This window comes from Aythya marila, assembly GCF_965140915.1.
Source record: "Aythya marila genome assembly, chromosome: 12".
NCBI classification, from domain to species: domain Eukaryota; kingdom Metazoa; phylum Chordata; class Aves; order Anseriformes; family Anatidae; genus Aythya; species Aythya marila.
Window position 1 is genome coordinate 19506246 of NC_139053.1, and position 20056 is coordinate 19526301.

At 48.5% G+C, this 20056-nt stretch overlaps 1 protein-coding gene across 2 annotated transcripts in view; it reads right to left on the bottom strand.

Moving 5' to 3' along the window:
• Positions 1 to 928: 928 nt before the first annotated feature.
• Positions 929 to 20056, bottom strand: part of SLC7A5 (solute carrier family 7 member 5) — a 40955-nt gene continuing 21827 nt past the window's right edge. For both annotated transcript variants that reach the window (XM_082769690.1, XM_082769689.1), the window contains 8 exons: positions 15159 to 15264; positions 14293 to 14337; positions 12779 to 12902; positions 11558 to 11661; positions 10702 to 10798; positions 10228 to 10377; positions 8735 to 8912; positions 929 to 6840 (listed from right to left, as the gene is read on the bottom strand). In XM_082769690.1, coding sequence (XP_082625816.1) covers positions 6785 to 6840; positions 8735 to 8912; positions 10228 to 10377; positions 10702 to 10798; positions 11558 to 11661; positions 12779 to 12902; positions 14293 to 14337; positions 15159 to 15264 — 860 coding nt within the window. In that variant the 3' untranslated portion in view covers positions 929 to 6784. The remainder of the gene's footprint in view (positions 6841 to 8734; positions 8913 to 10227; positions 10378 to 10701; positions 10799 to 11557; positions 11662 to 12778; positions 12903 to 14292; positions 14338 to 15158; positions 15265 to 20056) is intronic.

A 20056-nucleotide genomic window follows, 5' to 3' on the forward strand; every position in this document is an offset into this window, starting at 1 on the left:
CTTTATTACCGATATGTATTTAAAGCCGAATGCTTCTGCACTTAACTGGGCGGGTGCCGTGGAGGCTGTTAGGTTTTGGCACGTAACACCACGCCTTCTCTCGCCAACTGTTGCTTTCTGAAGCAGCCACTATGTGCACTACCAAATCAGCAATCGCCTTGCTTGTCAATTCTCTAATTGTTCTCAAAAAATTGGCTGAATTGCCTGAAATTCAGCATCAATGAGTGCAACGTGGGCTGGCATCACCGAAGACTCCCCATGCTGCTGGGTTTTCCTGGCAGCCTTTCCAAGCTCCATTTTGGGCCCATTTTTTCCCGGTGGCATCTGCATGTGTGTCAGACAAATAGCGTCAGCACCACCTTCTCCTTCAGGAGGGATCTCTGAGCTCTTCCCTCTGTACCCGATCACCGCAAGCCTTCCCGCAGCCCTCCCACCTGCCCCCATCTGTGCCCGAGCCCCCCATCACCTCCCGTCACCCCAGCCCACGGAGCATCCCTGGCAAACAAGGACATGGGGAAGAGGGAAGCACACCAGAGGATTGCTTTTCCCTTACAAAGCCTGAGATCCTCCTGCTGCTTGGCATTTCTTTTGGCTGCGAGCTTCCAGCAGCAGCCTGAGCAGCATCTCCCCCCTGCAGCCATAGCCCAGGAACTAGGGCATCGCCTTCTCCTCCTCCCACCTCTTGCACAAAGCTCACCCAGCTTCCCAGCCGCCTCCTTTGTGTTATGCAAAAGCAGAAAGGGGCAGCTTGGGCTTCAAACAGGAGGCTGGGGATTGGCAGAGGAAGGGATGCTGTGCTTGGAGAGGAACACTTGGGAACCCAGGGCTCAGGTGCGTGCAGGGAGAGCGGGTGGATGCAGGATGAACAAGGCAACCTCGTGCAAAATCAAAGGTTTGGAAGCAAAAACCAGCAACGAGAGAGTTGTAATTCAGCTTTCTTTGTTTAAAAAAAAAAAAACAAACAAACAAAAAATCCCAAAACATAAAACAACCCAAACATTTAACAGATTTGTTAACCACAGACATAAAAGAATCAAGAATACTAGAAAAAAAAAATACATTGCAGGAGACATTTTGTTTTACAAGGCAATTTGATTTAAGTTACTACCGGCTGGCCAGCACTCGGTCAGCTGTGGAATAGCTGTGTTAACAGGAACACAAACATTGTAAATAGCATTTACTGTAGAAGTATTAAGACTAAAAGATATTTACCCTTTAAAATAAATAGTGTCATCTACAGCAACATTTAAATTAGTAAAATATTTTTTTAAAGCAACCAAATACAACAAAATTGTAAATCAGATCTACATTTTCTTTCTGTAGGTTAAAATCCTTTTTTTTTCTTTTTTCTGTTAAAAAAAAAATAGCACACAACAAAAATATGAACTTTAGAAGAAAGGTATCGCTGAAAAGTCGGATTACTCACTAGAAGTGAATTTCACCCTGGCTTTCATTCTGAGGGCTGGTGCAAGGTCCGGGTACCACCTAAAACTGGCCCTGTGCAGGGCTTTAGGTGGGACACGGAGCCTGCTGTGCCCTCTGAGCGAGCCAGGATTTTTCTGTGTGTGTGAAATTCGTCCCAGGCAGGAGACGTGGCAGGGTCACATCTGAGAGCTCGCCGAGCCCCTGCGCCAAGACGAATGTCACCCGACAGGAATCATTTTGGTGCAGATAGAAAGTCTCTTTTAGGCCACTTAAAAATTAATTCAGTGTTTAAAAAAATACTTTCTTTATTCTCATCAACACGTAACAGCTGGAGGAAGCAACACCCCTTCTCACACAAGGAACGGGCAAAGAAAAAGCAAAGAAAACCCTCTGGACATCGGTTCCTTAGGGGTGACCTCACCTGAGTGACATTTCCTACCTGCACGGTGCCAGGAGCTCCTGGTTCTGCCCAGCCCCGCTCGCTCTCGTCCCCCCCAGCTCCACGCAGGGCCCTCGGCTCCCCCCCAGCTGCTGGTTCCAGTTTGGACCGTGTAAACCACAAAACTTGGTGAGTGTGGGCAAAACCAGCGCAGGGTGTGACTCCTCAGCTCGTGAAGCGAGCCCCTGGAGCATCTCTTAATGCTGGGGTCCCGTGGGATGCCCTGACATGGGTAAGGGCGCTGGAGGAGCTGCAGGAGCTGATTCCCATCGCCACTTCGTGCCCTGGTTGGCAGCCAAATGCCACCAGCTCCAGCCGTGCCGGCCTTCCCATGGCCAGAGATGCTCATGGAGCTCCGTGGGCTGACACGAGGTTCCCATTTAGGGTTCTGCCGAGGTCGCCGCACCGCCGGCAAAACCCAGCATGAGCCCCAGAGGGAACTGGAGCATCACCCCTGGGCTGCCCTTATTCAAGCCGCAGCACGAAGCGTGGCTTCAGCCGCTTCTAAATGCCAAACCCCGCCAGGGCCTGGTGGTTCTGCACCTTCCCTTTTGATGTCACTGGGAATGGAACAACAAAACCCACCGATGGAAAAGCTGGTGTCCCACAAGAACAGCCAGAGCGCTGTGTAAGGAGAGCTTTTGGCTGTTTTCATCTTAATTTTTATTAAAGCCCGAGAACGCTGTAGCCTCAGTGAAAGGCACAGGCACCACCGCAGACCGAGAGGAAAGCTGCAGACATCTCGTCCCGGCACCGCGTGGCGAGGAAGAGCCCTGCCCAAACACTGCTGTCCCTCCGGGCCCCGTGGCACAGCCCAGCACATGGCATGGACCCACAGAGGAGCCCCAATTTATTCCCCTGCCCGAGCCGCCCACAAGGAGAGCATGTGGAGAAGAACAAAGCGGCCTCGCAGGGGCTTCCATCCAGTTGAAGGGTCTTTAATGTTTGTTCAAGCGACAGAGTCCCTTTGAACTTCGCTGTCCACAGAGGGTGCTGTTAAAAACAATAGCGTGTTTACCAGAACACGGTGTCTGGGATGGCAAACGCCGCAAATACTGCAGGAAATTTAAAAAACAACAACAAAAATAAGCTTCCCTGTTTTTATCCGGGAGCGCTTTGCAGGGCTGGGCAGGGCAGGTCCCCTCGCAGCCTGGGGGAAGGTTTCACAGCTGGGTTGGGAAGAGGAACCCGCGCCAAGCCACCGGCTCCCACCCCGCTGTTACCAACCCCTGTGGGATGCTATTCCACGAATACCCCTAACAACGGACTCCCCGGGACTCTAAAATACTCAAAACCAAGCTGCATCGAAGAAGAGTGATAATGGAAAGGGGATTAGCACAACGACCAACTGCGGGCACAGCAATCACTGGCAGAAAAACGTAGCCACGGCCCCACGGCTCCGCTGCCACGAGGGCTACGGCGAGCTGGGGGCCGTGTTTGCAAGAACACTGTCACATGAAATACAGCCACGAGGTACCTCATTTAACTCTAGCTACTGTGGGGGAAGGCAAACGCACGGTCACGGTGGTTGTAGGTGTCCTCTGTGAGGAGGGCTCACCTCCCTTGGCGGGTTGTGCACAGCTTACGACAGGGTGACTGATCACAGGCTCAAGAGAGTACAAGCAAACAGTAAAAACACCAGAAAAAAAATCCACATCCAGTTCTGGGAACGATGAGAAACTTTCCGTGAGAGGTCTCTACTGCTCCCCTCACCCCCAGCGAGGCATCCCAGGCCCATTTGGAGGAAAACGAGCAGCGAGGAGGTCTCCCATTGGGATGGATGCTCTGTTTCCACACCAAAGCCCACTGACCACGGCCAGCAGACGCTCCCGTTCGCTGGCTCGAGTTAAAGCTTTTGCCCTGGACAGCAGATGGTAGCAGCAGTTCCACCCACTGGAGAAATTGCTCTAGTTGGGTTTGCTTTTTGAAATGAAATTCAGTTTTACCCCCTTATTCGTCATCTCCTTAATCTCTAGCATAAAGAACTATAAAGAACCCCCCTCTCTTACAGCCATGCCACCAGGCTCTAGTGGAGGGGAACTATCGGCCTCAAAAAAAACAGGGATAAAAGAAATCAGGCTTTGAAAGGTGAACTTTGTCCTAAACCAGGCTGAGATCTGAGCTGTGGCCAACCAAATTCAACATCTGCATGATTCTGTGCTGCTGCCTGGTTCAGTTCCTCCCTATACATCTCTTGCCATGGACACGCTGGCGAGGTCACCACGAAACCTATGACATCGATGCCAGAGCCAGCAGGTTAGTAGCACGAAAGGAAGATCTTCAGCAGCAAGTAGAAAACAATCAAAGTTCTTAAAAAGCAAGCAAGCCAGTTAAGGATTTAATTAAGATCAGTTAATAAAAAAATAAATCTCAGTGTGACATCTCCTCTTTAAAACCAGTGTGAAAGGGTCACCAAGAGGATGTTTTTTATTCATGGTCTTCATCACTGATGAAACTCATTAAGAGATATGCCCAAACCAAGCAATCCCCACATGTTTGGGAGACTTGGACCCATTTCTGAGCTCTCTGTGGATTGGACTTGACTGTTAATTTACGTTGGATTGAGGTGCGTTTCCTTTGCATCACAAGTTAACTCTGCTGGTATATATCAGCACAGAGAGCCTCTAAATTCAATCCAGCCTCTGCAGGAAACCAGTCCTGAGACCATTACAGCCCCAAAAATGCAGGCTATGTGGAAGGTGAGAGACTGGTTCTTTAGCCATGAAACAGGTCCAGCATAAGGAGTGATTTCCAATCACTACCCTGCAAAAACATCTCAGCCTTCAGCTGGAAGAGGATTCCTTTTAAGGAGGGAAAATTGAGCTCAGGTTTTACGGTTCATGACCTTATTTATGCAAACGTCTCTCCACAGGCTCTGAGATGCTCCAATTCATTGCACGTAGGTCCCTGAACAGCCACACACTGGCCATAACTTTGGGTAGTTCTGCACTGCAGACATACCCAAACCAGCTGCAGTTCTCCATAGCTTAACTCATCTCGAGCAGAGCTCTAAATTAATACATTTGTAGTGCAGTCGAGCTGGCTTGGGTATCTCTACACTGTAGTGCCACGGAATAAGCAAAGGTTTTCAGCATGATGATTGTCTCACCTATTCCTGCCTCGAAGCAAAGGTGTGTGCTTGGTGAAGCAATAGCAAAGAGCTGCACGTGGATAGTTGTTGGCATAACTGTGGTCATTGTCACACGCCCTGGAACAGAAGCTGCCACCTGCTAGAACATAAATGCTTTTTTTTTTTTTTTTTTTTTTTTTTTTGCCAAAGAGCTTCTTAAAAGGACAAAGCATGAGCTAGTACCATTGGTGTCCTTAATGCCTCTTTTCCAAAATGACTCTATGCTAAGAGGAGAATCCAGTAGGAAGCGTTAGCTCTTGGAGGATCCCAGCTTCCAAACAGCTTAGTTTACAAAAATAATATATAGAAAAAAAAAAATTGACCACCTATTTTCTAAAGCACTAGCACAGAGAAGATTTGTAACAGAGACTAGTGCAGCTCATTTGTAGGGACAAGATGCACTGGATTTCCAATTGACTATCACCTCGACTGCAGAGGCATTACGAGCAAACTGTTCAGGAAGCCTCCGGTCCCTGCTTCTTAGAGCAAACAACTTACAGCAGACCAAGATCAAAGATAGGCTCCAGCCTTTTGGGGATATCTGCCCCTTTCTGCCCCCCCCCAGAGCCGGTTGGTCCCATCTCCCCTGCAGGCACTGGTAACACGGCGTAATGGAGGGCACGGGGACAGGCAACGCAGGCAGTTCCCAGCAAACGAGCCAGGAGAATCCCACCAGAATTTTATCTTTGACATTGGTTTAGGGGCAAGCGTCGATCACGCTGAGGGCAACGAACAGGGCCACTTGCAGAGCAGAATGGTGCTCATCCCACGCTGGATGACAGCCTACCTACGGAAAACACGGAGTGAGCAAGCTGTCTTGACCTTCTGCTAACTCGTGCAATTCCCTGGGTTTACTGGGAAGAACTCCACCCTTGGGCCTTGGGCCTGACCCAGTGCTAATCCACAGGGCCCCGGGGTTGTTCTGGTGGAGAGCATCCCAGAGAACTGGCTCAATAGCAGGGAGATAGCTTGGGTCTGAGAGTTAAAAGCCATGGCAAGGAACCCCAAGTGCTCGTTTCAGGAACACAAGGGAAGTCAGGCAAGGCCTCCTCACACCATTTCTCTGACACTAATTCTGCTCTGCCTTGTCTCGCATAAATCGCTGCCAGTGGCACAATCTGGGCAGAGCCCAGAGCATCCAGCAGCAGGCATTTAGGGGTGTGTGTGTGTGTGAGCAAGCACCAACATCAGACAAAGTCCTTAAAACAACCTTAGCTTCTCAACCACCCCCCCATGACCAGGTAAGGCAGGTGACTCGGGGTCAGGCCCACCCTGCAGCTGTGTTTCAGCACACAGCCCCAGCCCTGACACAGGCACCTTTGCACAGCTGGTGATGCTCAAACTGGGCTCGAGAGCAGATCCGCCACAGCCTGGGGGATGCACAGCTCACTGCTAACTTTAGGTTTAAAAACCTTAATGAGTTACCCTACACAGAACTGAAGTACAGTCCTCAATATCACACACACACACACGCACACAGAGGCCGACTGGACTCGCTGCTGCCGGACACGCAAGACCCCTTGGAAGCCACCAGCAGGAATTCCTCTTCCTGGTCCACGTTCGTACCAAGAACTTCTCGGGGCTGCTCGTCTGCCGGGCTAAAAGGTGGCAACAGGAAGGCTGGAGGAGGCAAGGCAGGGCAGGTGGCATGGTGTCAGACATGAAGCAGCTCTGCCGGGGTGCTCCAATGCCTGGGTTTTCTTTATGAGGGATCAGAAGTGTTTTCTCCTTGTGTCGTCTTAAAATAATATTGTGCGTTTCCTGGAGCTGAATGTCTCTGCTTTTCCTGCTTATGATTCTTGAGGAACCACTTCCATCAGTTTCTGGCACACGGCAGTTGCGTGGACTGCAGGGGAGAAAGCAAAGTATGGGTCAAAGAGATTGCACACGGAGGGCCCAACACACATCTTGACTCAGTTCTTTATACTTTGCCTCAAAGGGACAGAGCACACACTCTGGTTCTGAGCAGGATGAGTCCAAATACAGTTTAAGCAGTGAAAGCAAATGACCCACAGGCTGCTCTCTACTCATGCCTAGAATTTGAGCATGTAACACTGGGAGCTTTGCGACTGCAGCAAGGATGCTGCACTGCCCTGAGAGGCTCCTGTACTTCTCAACACCAGTTTCTACTTGCACAGTGATATGGTAACTGCATTTGGATGCCAGAACTGCAAACAGTCCGAACTGAGTCAGGCACAATAGCAGGAACGGGCATAGAAAACATGAGCTGACAGTTCTCCTTCCAGTTTTGAAAACCTTGGCCATATGTGCACAGCTTCTTTAGACTCAAGAACCTGGGAGACGACCAGCCCAGCGTGCTGAGCACAAGGCAGAGCCCCCTGCCTCACACTGCCACGCAGGATACCATGGGCAGAGAGATGGGAAGGGAAGCATTTCACTTCCAAGTGCATACAGGAGAGGTGCTCAACTGGAGAAACTTTATTTTTCCACCCATTAGTTACGGAGGTTGGCATCCAACCACACCTTTGCTTTCTGCTGCTTCATTGTGCATTTGGACACCCCTAAACAGACCTGCCATGTAAAACTAACACAATTCTAGATACACGCAAGCAAAAATAAGCTCAGATTAGTCAGAGGTGATCAAATCATCTGCAACTTATGTATATACACGTGTTTAAAGCTGACGTGTTCCTAATGGGGCATTTGCAGGATTATCATTCTGCGTCCCCAGAATATTTTCTCGTCAAAAGCTCTTGGTGGTAAAAAATAATTAGTATGTTAATTTGTCAACCAGACACTGCAAAAAATGGCTTTTCCAGGAACCGAGCCTAATACTCAGAATAAAAAAAAGAGTGAGGGGTTAAAAAAAAAAAAAAAAAAAAAAAAAAAAAAAAAAAAAGGATAAGGACTGCTGAGCTTTGTTTAATGCCTTTTTCTTCTACATAAAAAGCACCCAGCTGAGGCTGGACATTTCTGCTAGTCTGCTTTTCTAGGTCAGCCTGCTGTTTGAGAGCTGGGAGACAGATGGTAGAGTTTAGTTACTTAGACAACATGGATTGACTTTCTTGATTCAGGTGTTCAGACAGAGGTTACGTGTCCAAGCCCAATCTTTCCATCCCTTCAAAACACACCACGGTGCAGTACCAGCTGTTGGAAAACCTTACACAAAGATAACCTAGAAATCAGCTTCAGAAGAGAACACATCCAAGAGACATGGGATTTTCTCTTCCTTCTACTCTGCTGTCACGTTTTGATGCCGAGGAGAGCTTTGCCTCTATCAGAAATATTAGCACTGGCTAAGTGATGAATTGGGACCAATTCCCAACTTAACAGCATTCAAATTTTTGGCTAACTGTGCTCAAACTGTTACGCTGTTATTTCTTTTCCCTCCCAGTGCCACTAGAAAGCTATTCTCTGCTGATAAAGGCCTGACTCTGTGCTTTTACGGGAGGCAGAAGGTAACAATGGGTTCACCGAGTTATGCTCCACTACAAAACAACACCCAGTTCACCAGGAGAAGAAAAAGAAAAAAGGCATTTGGCCCAAACTTTGCAACTATCACAAGTCAAGGTGCATTTTGGGTGCTTGGTAGATAAGGTAATCATCAGGTTAAAACTTGTTAGCATTAAAAAGACATTGATCAGAGCCAAGACACTGAAGCCTCCACTACACAGATGGGAGCCAGTGCTACGAGCTGCAGCACGCTCACCAGGAAGCACTGCTGTTCTTGGAGCAAACGCCAAGGGCTGCACCCTCGTCCTTCCTCAAGTAATACTTACAGATGCCTTGGAGAACCCACTTGGGCTTGTTTTGCCACCAGACCCCGAAGAAGTAAACAGGAATCCCGCTTAAGATGATTGCAAAGCCAATGGCACATTCTACTGGTGTCATCCAGAAGGAAACAGCGATGAGAAACAAGCAGGCCAGGATGAAGAAAATGGGCAGGCAGACGTTCACCTAAAAAAGAACCCAAGGAACAGGTAAGAACTTGTATCAGGGGAACAGGGAAAACTTACCAGTGAAGCTTTTCCATCCTGGGGAGGGAAGGATTTCATGTCCCACTAATGGACTCTCTGTGGATAGGGCTTCTGTCTGTCCCAGTGCTCTGAACTGGGCGACTGGGACCTTGAACTGCCACAGGGTTCCAAGTCAGCTAGCACTCCTTAGCAGTCCTGGAGAAGACTGAAGTAGGCTAACACCTAATGTGGGCACTCAGAGTGAACCAAAACATGGAGGCGTAGTTTGCTAAGATAGCACGAGCCTTTCTCAGCACAGTTTTTGACATTCAATTCCATACTTGAATGATTTCTTATAAAAAGCACCTGAACCAACAGCATCAAATTCAGCACCAACCACAGCACAAGCCTTTGCATCTCGTTTCCCAGGGGACTCAGCTACACTGCTCTGAGCAGGACATCTGTTGAGACCAGCCTCGGTTTTGTTGTTGTTGTAGTTTTTATAAAAAGGAAAAAACAAAACAACAACAGGAAAAACAAAGGAAACGCAAAGAGTTACTCTGCGAAGGCACTGATACAGGTCTTGAGTTTGTTTCTCTCTGGCTCCCTGTTGCCTGGCAGAGACCTGAGTGTGCTCGGGGGCGGGAGGGTGAGTGAGAAACATGCCTTTAAGGAAGGCAGACATGCTTGTGGCTGACATGATCTTGGCCTCCTACCAGACGGGATGCAGTACTGCCAAGCTGGCCAAGGACAAATAGAACAAAGCTCTCATCTCTTCAGGCGTGGGTTTGTCCGCTTTATTAAACTATTCTAAGTGAATTCCACGATGGTACAGAGCGTTTCACTGAGAGCCACAGCCCAAAGCTTGTCCTGGGGAATATGTTAGTCACTGAGAGCTTCCCACTGGGCTGCCCCACCAGAACACCCACAGCTCTGCCACCCACAGCATCCTTCGCTCAGATGTTCCCATGGCCACAGCATCTTCATCCCCTGGGCACTGAGTGCCCAGATTTGCTTTTGGCAGATTTTGATGCAGCTGGGACACCTGCGTTAGCTTGCACAACTCTTCCCCTGATGGCGACATCCTTGCAATCCCAGTCCCTTTTCCAAACAGGAAAAGCAGCAGTTCTTGCTGCACCTCCCCTGCAGCGGAGAAGGGACTTCCCCAGAGCTCGGGGACTTCCCCCAGTGAAGCCTCTGAGCACTCAAACATCTTGAACCAGCCGTTTCCAAGCTGGCAGGGCCTTCCCTCTGAGCACAAATTAGAAGACCCAATACTGGGAGGACCCAATGGGCAATTCCTGCACTGCTCTCACCTTGATGGGCCTTTCCAGCTCTGGCTTCTTGTAACGCAGCCACATCATGCCAATGATGGCCAGAGCCACACACAGCCAGTTGAAGAAGCTGAAGAAGTTGATGACTGAGAAGATGTCATTGGAGAAGGCATAGAGCAGGGTCATGATGCACTGCATCCAGAAAAATAAAAGCCATTAGCAAAGGGAAAAGTAGGCAAAACCACATATATTATAGCACTAAACGTGGGAATTTTACAAGAGCTATCTGCCACGAAAAGAAGCAGGTTGATTTTTTTTTTAATTAAAAACTTATTTTATGCTATTTCGGTGCTTGGAATGATTTCAAAACAGAAGTGGAATATAAGGATATGATGGGAAGGAAAATCAGAAATGGCTGTGTTTGGAGTCTCTCTTGGAATACTCTGACGGGATCGTTCACCCAGTGCTTTTCTCAATGCCAGGTTGATGCTTATCATCACAGAGCCGGGTGCTTACCGTAAAGACGAGGGATGGCACGGGAGTAAGAAGCCGAGGGTGAATCATAGACAGGATGGAAGGCAAGTGTCCTTCTCGGGATCCAACGAAGAACAGCCTGAGGTGAGGGAGACAGAGCAGTTATCACCACTGCAACCTTTAGCCCCGGGCTGGGGTTTGTCTCCTACACAAAACAAGCAGGGACAGCTCGAGGTCAGCCTAGACAGTGCTGAGGCAGCAAGACTGAAATGCCCAAACTCCAGGTTTTCCACCTTAGTGGTGCACTGCATGATGCCAACTGTGCCTTCTTTTGGTAGTCACTGGTTCAAGAGTGGGGCCCTCCAGTGTTCTGCATGTATGCACACTGGAAAACATCTGTCTTAAAAAGAAGTCTGGAGATGGGCAAGGAACGCAAGAAATCATACGTGTATATCCTTCTTTCCAGAGCGAACAATTACGTGACTTTCCTAAGATAACCCAGGAGATGCATGTCAGACCTGGAACGTCCTCAGTCCTTGTCCTGCCCCATCCTTTCTCCTAATTCTGGAGAAATTCTCAGTCCTGAAGTTTCGTAAGTTTCTGGTTTTCATTAAAACCATTTTTTTTCCTGAGGTTCAAGCCTGTGTTTGTTTATGTTCTAATAACTTCAACAGGACTTTGCCCAGAGGACAGAAAACTAAGACCACTGCAAGGCTTTCTTTTAAACTGGATATGATTTTAAAGCCTTTTTTTTTTTCCCATCATTTCCCACATGGCCTCCAGACCCTTTAGACTTTGTGTCTACCCACAGCCACTCTTCAGAGGACACTTATTCCAAACCAAGAGGCATTAACCACTGCTTGTAAACAAATGCCACAAAACTGAGCAAAAGTAGTACCGGGAAGAAGTGAAGAGAGATCCATTAACGGATCCAAAGCACGATAAGCCAACAAAGACGGGTATGATCCAGGACATGACGCCAAGGTGGTAATTCCCGAAGTCCTAAACAGGAGGGGCAACAAGACAGTCCCGTCACACCCGAATGCCCAAGAGAACTCAGAGCTGCCTACAAAGCTTTAACATTTACAGAAATCTGAACAATTAACATGCTTTCATGGCTCAAACTATTAAGGCTTTTTCTACTTCGCCATTTGCTGCTCCTCCTTCCTCAAAAAGCATTTTACAGAATTGCAAAAAACCAGCAGAAAGCCTTTCCCTCAGGGTCAGGAGACAAGATTTATTGGAACAGTTGTCCAAAAGCTCAAGACCAAATGAAAACTGCAAGCAGATTCAGCCATTCGGATATTGCCAACTGCACGTGTGGAGCTGAGCAAGGACACTGGGACACAGCTCCTTATAAATGCAGTGACCCAGTCATAGTTTCATGTTACAGACTGACCCCACATTGCTTCACTGCAGTTTCAGGCCATCACAATCATCCTGATTTCAACAGATGTGCGAAGGAACACAACCAGAGTACCACAACGCAGGCTGGTATCTCCAGTAACTCCCCACAGGGTACTTGCAGGCTGGAGCTGGGGCTCTGCCCGAGTCTGAAGGGTGTCATGCTGTCACCTGATGGCCCAGGCTAACTTACCCTGGACCAGGAGATTCCCCCTGAAGCACTGAACAATCCTGGTCACACTCTTTGCAAGGTCATACCATGCTGCTCACTTCTGAAGCAATCAGGATTTCTGACCACAATGCCATTTTAATTAATAGAAGTACTGTCTTCCTCTCTTAATTAAAACAAGGAAGATACAGAGAGAGAACAGTCTAATTCAGTATTGACTGAGTGACCTTTTCCCATAAGCATCATGCTCTGATAACTGATGGTAAGTCATGCAGCCAGCAGCAACCTTGTGTATTTACAAATGAAGAGCAGTGCTAACTGACCATCCACCCTCACTATTGTGTGAGATTAATGCCACTTGGTAGCATGCTGTTCTTCCCTGCTCCTGTCACAGTTGCTCTTTATCTCCTGTCATTTATTTTTTATTTTTTTATAATCAGCCATGAGCAGCGTGGAACAACCTAGGAGACGTATGCAGAGATTGCAAGTCTGATTTGAGCAGCCCTGAAAAACAGATGAGTCATATCAGCAATGCACCTATCTTACCACGGCCACGGCTTCGGACGCCAGCATCTGGTCCGTCGACAGGGTTGTGAAGTAAGCCAAGTTTGTCAGCACATAAACCAAAGTGACTACAGGTAGTGAGATGATGATAGCCAGAGGCAGGTTTCTAGAAAGAAAATATAAATTGTAATGGAGCTCTGCAGTTCGGGGGAGAGCCACTGATGCCAGGGAATGCTAAGGGCTCGTGCTGCAGCCCTTCTGCATTCACTTAAAGTTGGCATGAGCCATGCTGTTCCCCTTTGGCTCTTCAGCTTGCACAGTTTCTAACCACACTCTGCTCCTCCAGGAGAGGAGAAAATGCCCACACAGTGATAGCATGGAGGCTGACAGATGTAGAGTGAAGGATTATGGCAGAAGGGACTTTTTACATGGAGAGACTCTGGGTGTCTGGGCAAGCAGCAATCCAAGACCACTGCAAAGGCAATCAATTAAAACTAAAACCCCATGTCTCTTCCCAGCTAGCAGCATTAGTACATACATTCTTCTGGACAAGAGAGAAGCGTTTGTGCTGGTGGCTTTCTTGTGGGAGATGGAAAGATCAGGGACTGAGTGGGCAGTTTTTAGGCCCTAAGCTCCGTGCAGCTGCCTGCTGCAAGTGAGTTCAAAGCAAGTGGGTTCAAACACAAGCTGAGCAGGCCTGTAAAGATGAGGCTGTGTTGGTACAAATTTGCCTTTCCCAATAGCCTAACCTCATTTGTGCGCAGAAACTGAAAGAGGAAAGCCTGCTCGATTCTACATACAATTGGTCCAGTGGAGTTCAAAAACACCACTGGAGGTGAAAGTCAAATACCATGACTGCATTCAGAAGACAAGAAAATAATTGCAAACTGCAAAAACTTTTTTTTTTTATAAAAATGTTTGTCAAGGAAAGAACATGTGAAATCTTAGACTTCCCAGTAAGCACTAATCACTGCCAGGGTCAGCCAGAAATGGGCTCTTGCACAACTGATCCCAAAGCCCATGCTGACAGAAGGATTGCAACTTCCCTACAAGCAAAAGCTATTTTTCACTCTGGTGAGGCACATCCTCATCTCATCAGGTCCCCTTGCAAAGCTCTGGAAGGCAGAAACGGTGCAGAAGGTGGCCTAATGCTTGACAGAAAAGGAAGAGCACATGACAAATACATGTACATACAAACACTGCTGGGGGAGTTTACACAAGATAGTAATAAAGCCGTAAGTGCCTCTTCCTCGCCTGTAATTCAGAGAGGTGCCATGCTAAGGAAACAGGGCTTTACAACAACAGAGATAACATCAGCAGTACAGGAAAGCTGTGTAAGCAGCAGCCCTTCTCATACCGAGATTATTATTCCCCTTCCCCTAATCCAGGGAAGAACAATGCTATTAGCCTATCTAATTTTCCACTTCCCTAGAAAGAGATCTTGGCTTCTGGGCTGATTAGCAATTTGTTACATGCACAAGACAGCCACAATGAAAGGCCTTCCCAAGAAAAACAAGGTTTCCTCCCATAGAAATCATTGCAAGACCCACACCTACCTGTAGGGATTTATCATCTCTTCTGTAACAAAATTCAAGTAATTCCTGTAATTGAAAAAGAACAGTGATAAAGTCTGGTTAGTCCATGAGTAAAGGAAACCCTTCATCTTAAATGTCTGCGAGGGAATTTTAGGTGGGGTAGAGAGACCAAACCTTGCTGTAAAACTTAGAATGGGTGATGCCTAGTTCAAGATCTACAGCACAAAACCTGCAAAAGCACACAGCCTGGACAGTGCTGGTGGATCTAGCACACCATGCTGCCGGCTTCCTTGCAAGAGGAGAGGTGGCTGCAGGCTAAAAGCTGGGCCCACGAGTGACAGAGTCACCCTCCAGGCAATGGGGATGGCTGCAAGTAGCCTGTTTTCACTGCAAATTGAGCAGGTTCCTTGAGCTTGGAAGCATTCAATGAGGCTGACAACAAAGTGCAGTTGGGTGCTGTCAGAGATGGACACAGCAGCCTCTGCTTTGCAGTACCCAAATCTGTTGGTATGCAGCAAATCCCTCCTCTGCAAGATAAAACCACCCTCCTGCTTTTTTTCTTAATATCACCCAGGAGATAAATCGAGCAACCCATAATCTGCTGCCTCTTTTAAATCCCACCATCACTGCCACTTCTTTGTGCTTCTCTAACTTGGCTGGAAACTGCTTGTGGAGAATGACTTTTTAAATTACTGGGCAAACCCAGGGCAGCTAGCTGCCTCTGCTCTGCTAACAAGAGATGGAAGGTCCTGGATCACACTCTTCGTGTAAACACAAGCTAGGGACAAAAGGGAGGACCTACAGCATTTAGGTCTACACTAAAATTAGTGTAGCACACTAGCATTTAGGTTTATATGCTTAAAAAAATGAAGAAGACTGCGTCTTACCACCCTCCATAGGCAAAAAGACCACTGTACAAAGCTAACACGATGTTCCCCACGCCCACTTTTGTGCCTTTAAAGGAGTGCTCGGGAGTCAGGCTTGTCACATCACCTGCAGAGAAGAAAAACAAGAAAGGACCACTGTTAGACACTTGGTTACCCTGCTGATGCATTTTGGGTTGTGTCAAGGAGCACCTGCACTCATGTATATTGTGCTGATTCCTCCAGTTTTACAGTGATTAATTCAGCTGGTGTAATGCACCAAATAATCAGGCCCAAAAGCACCATCTCGAGCAGCCAGCCGTTAACAAGTACTCAAACTTTCTCACACGGCACCGTGCTATCACCAAGGTAATCTCCCAGATAGCTCCCTGCAAAGAAAAACACATTCTGGGGACCTTCCGGCTGGAAGATGCTACGCAAACAGATATTGTCGCATTGTCTTCTCAACTGAAAGCTGCTTTCGTTCGATAAAAACCCAGGATTTCCTCCAGCCACCTGATAAAGCAGAGGGTTACGGCAGTCCCTTTGATTGTGGGAAGTCAGATTTTTCAGAGCTCGAATATCTGAAGTTCGCTTCTTTAGGGCTCGAGTATCAAAAGTTCCTGTTATGGATCAGCTTTTGAAATAAAAAGCCATAAATAGAGGTCCCAATTGTACATTTGGTAAGAAGTCTCCTAGAGCAGCCAAAGGTTTATTTATTTTGCTTTAAAATGCCCTGCGGGTGTTTTGTTCCCTGCCTTTTGATGTGGAGCCTCCGTGCGCGCCTGGCTTGGCGAAGTCACCCTCCCTTCCGCGGAGGCAGCGCTCGCTCCCTCGGTGAGGAAGGAAGGGGAGCGAGGCAGGGTTTGGTACCACACGTCTGCACCCAGGGAGCCCTCTCGCAGCCCTTGTGATTCCTCTTAGGGCAGGGATCTTTACTAATCACCCAAGCAACTGCATCACATGGCAGTCAGCAGTGTCTGGAGCTTAACCCTTCATCTCTTAGCGCACGGTACCCCGCACTCTCCTCTGGGGAAAAAGAAAAGGGTCATTAACAATATAAGGCATTTTTTCCTCAAATGGCACGTTCTTTTCATGTCACACTGGGAAGTTTCACCTCTCTATGCTGCCAAGAGCTGTTTGCAGATGCTGGGTAACATAATATGGATGCTCAGACCTTTTACCACGTGGCATTATGCTCCTAGCAGGGGGAAAGGGCTGCAACACTGCCGGAGCATCCTTCCATCCGTGGGGCTTTGCAAGGCGCTGCTCCAGATCTGTGCACGGCAGAACTGCATCTTGTCTTTCACCCTCTCTCCCTGTCCCTCAGGCTCTGTTCCCCATCCTTTCCATCGCTCCTCTTCACCTCGTTTCTTCCTCCTGCTCAGTCCTAACCAGGGCTCCTTCCCCCATCCACAGTTGGTAGCAATAGTATGAAAATAGCAGATACAAAACCAGGGCAGCGGGCAGAGGAAAATACAGAAACTGAGATAAAACACTGATGTGACTCGTCTAAAATCAGCCAAGAAACTGATAGAGGCTACAAAGCAGGGCCCAGCTGCCAGAGCTTGAATGAAATGAGGTACTGAAACAGGAGAGCTGGGTGGAAACACAAAGAGACTGATGCAATGCTGCAAGTTTGACCTTAATTCCTGGCTTACAGGTTCAGACATATAATCTTAATTTAGCATTAATGCCCTGGCCTGGCTCTGAACAACAATGCTGAGCCGGAGGTGGGTGTGCATGGTATCACTTTCTGCTTGATCCCTCAGCCTCAGCTTCCCTTAGTTTATTTTCTGCACCTCCTGAATAATTACCAGCCTAGTTCTTTCCAGGTCTTTTGTTAAGGGAATAAGATACACTTTTCATTAACAGTGATTATAATTAGTTACTGGAACCATGCACAGATGGTCTGGGAGAGCAGGAGAGATCTCCAGGCATTTCAGACAGCCCTCGGGATGTCTCCTCTCAAAGGTCTGCTTGTGCTCTGCCAGTGACCCAGCTCTCACTGGGACCAAGAGATCACTCAAGGCAAGGGATCACCACCTTCACCGATCCAGGAGGAGCCAGGGCACAAACAGCATCATCCCCCAGGTTCAGACTTCCACTTTTTGTCCTCAGCTGGACAACAGCTTCCACCAAAAGCCTCTGTCGCAGAGAAAAGCTCACAGCTAAAACTGTTCTGTCTTTCAATGCATCTGCAGGTTGTGCTGTGAGTTCCCAAACCTGGCACAGAAGCTGCGTGCTGTGGCCACCAAGAAAGGGCTGAGCTGCTGCTCTCATGCAGCTGGCCAGGAAGGGAGGAGAAGATCACCCGAAACCAGACTGAGGAAGTGCCAGCCACGTGGGGACAGCAGGCATCTGTAGCCCCCGGGCTAGGAAGAGTCTATGCCTTGCTTGGTGGCCCGCTGAGCTGTACAGACATTTGGCTGCGCATTGGGACAGTCTGCCTCCAGGACACACCAACAAACAGAGGGAAAATGGAGCATGGAGTAAAGAAAGACAAACAAAGTCTGATGTTTCATTGCACTGTGGGTGGGGGAGGCAGTGGCTGGATGCAGGGGTAGATTAGGACATAACTAATTAATCACACACTTCGTCCTAACACACACCCAACTCATCTCACTGCAGCCCCTGGCCCAGGGGTGGCAAATGATTAAATAACCAGAGGACCTGACATTTTTTTCCCACTCCAAAAGGACAAGGTCTTATTCTCAGGTGTCCGCGATGCCTCTTTGCCACTGTTTTTGCTCCCTTCATGCTTTATTGCTTCCTGGTTGCATGGCAGGAGCCCGGGCTCCTTATCAAGCCTGCCCTGAAGGTGACGTGTTGGCTGAGCAGCCATCCCCTCCTGCCACCACTACAAAGCCCTGGCCCGCCCTGCCAGCCAGCAGATCACCAGAAAGATAATCATTTGTGCCTGCCGGTGATACATTTGCAGACATAACTACATAACTAGCACCACATCACAGGTCTTGGGGCAAAAAAAAAAAAAAACAACCCAAAAGCCAACAAAGTCCAGCACCTATGCCAGAAAGGTATGCCAGATGTCTTCCTGCTGTAAAATACAGTGGGTAAGCTCTGAGTGTGCCCACACCTAGCCCTGACCTCCACCATGTCCCCCTTGTTCTTACGCTCAGCCCCAGGCGATTGCTCTTGGCCACAGCTGGAGACTGGGGACGCTGGGCTGGATGATGCCGCATGGTTGTCTCACCTCTCTTCTCAAATACAAGCACTTAAGAGGTCCTGCTGTTCCAAACGGAGGCATGAACTTGTGCTCCAGACAGACGCTCTCCATCTGCCTCTTTCAAGCCCGAACGTACCCAGTTGAAGCCTCCAGACAGACCTCGGATCAAATCATCAATAACAAATTTGCAGGCGAGACTGCCAAGCACGGCTTCGACTGCTCCCACAGAGCAAGGGGGTTGTCAGTGAGCACATCCCAGCCCAATGGGATGTTTTGTTTTGTTTTTTCTTGCTGTGGGCAAAGACGAGCTCTGCTCATCCTCCCGGGCTCCTGCATCCTCTCCGTGCCACGCTGCTGCTGCCGGCTCTGCAGACAGCCGCCGCCGCTCTCCAGGCAGTGCCCTGCCCGTGCCTGGCACCCTGGTGATCTGAAACCTGGTTTGAACTGGCTGTTCGACTGCACTCTGCTCTACAATTAACCAAATTAAAGTAACAAGCTCTGACATAAACCCCATTTGCTGATCTTGCCAGCTGCCAAGACTCTGGTAATTGCGCCAGCGAGCGATGGGTCACCTGGGGCCTTCCTGCGGGAGGGCCCTATTTCAGGCCACGCGCGGCATGTTCAGACCCTCTCTTTTGAGAAATGTTTCATTTGCGCCTCCGTCGTGTCCGTTCCAGTCTTAACAGCAAAGCAATCTTCTGTTGCAGAAAGCCGTTAATCATAATTAAGGATTTTTAACTTGCCTGAACAGTGAGGGGAGGGAACACAGCCATGGAGAGTACTCGGCAGGAGAAGGGGGCGTGCGGTGGGGGCATGCAGTGCATCTCCCTCGCAGAGGAAACAGAGCCAGGGAAAAATATGTTGTATGTACAAACAAAAAACCCAAAGGAGAAGATCCACTCAGCTGTTGAGCCACTTCCTGGGAAAAGCAGTGAAAGTTCAACTGACTGAGTCAGAAAAACAAGACAATAAGGAGCTCGCAGGCGCCAGGGTTAGGAGAGCATCTGCAGCAGTTTGCAGCTCCCCAGGATGTGCCCACTTGGTAGCTGCAGAAGCTGTTTGCTTCTCCCCAATCACTGTTGCTGGCCTTCCTGCTCTGCATTACACAGTTTTGTACAGCAGCTTTTAAACTTGAGCCCTGTAGCAGGCGAGTTTATGGGTGTTTGCTAACGGTCTGAAAGACACCTCTGGAAATCCTGGACCAGCAGAGAGTATCCAAGGAGGAGCCAGAGCTCCTGGGATATGCTCCTGATTCTCATCACGGGCTGTGGACAAGTTATGGCACCTCTCATTTCAATTGCTTCCTTCTGTTTTATGGAAAAACGCCTCTCCTCCCAGTGCTTTGTAAATACCATTCATAAGGAGCTATTATTTCTCCTTTGGGCTGAAGCTGAGGGTCCGTGCTGCTGGATCCACCACCCCACAACACCCTACCAGGTCTATCACAGACCTCAAGGCGTTCAGGGAGTCCAGAGTCTGCAAAAGAGTTAGCTGCTCCCTGGAGCTGTGTACACACACTAACAGGAGTGGGAGAGGACTCCCCCACTCACCTTCCTAGGTTGAGAAATTCCTAAATACCATGGGAATTTGCCTACATCCACTAACTGCTGACAAAATCTTCCTGAGAGGTTTCTGAAAGCTGAGGAACCAATATTTTGAGCTCCTCCTTTTGCAGTGGTCCACCAGAGCACGACTCGAGCCAGACAAGTTTTATTTACCTTTCCTACCTCCTCTG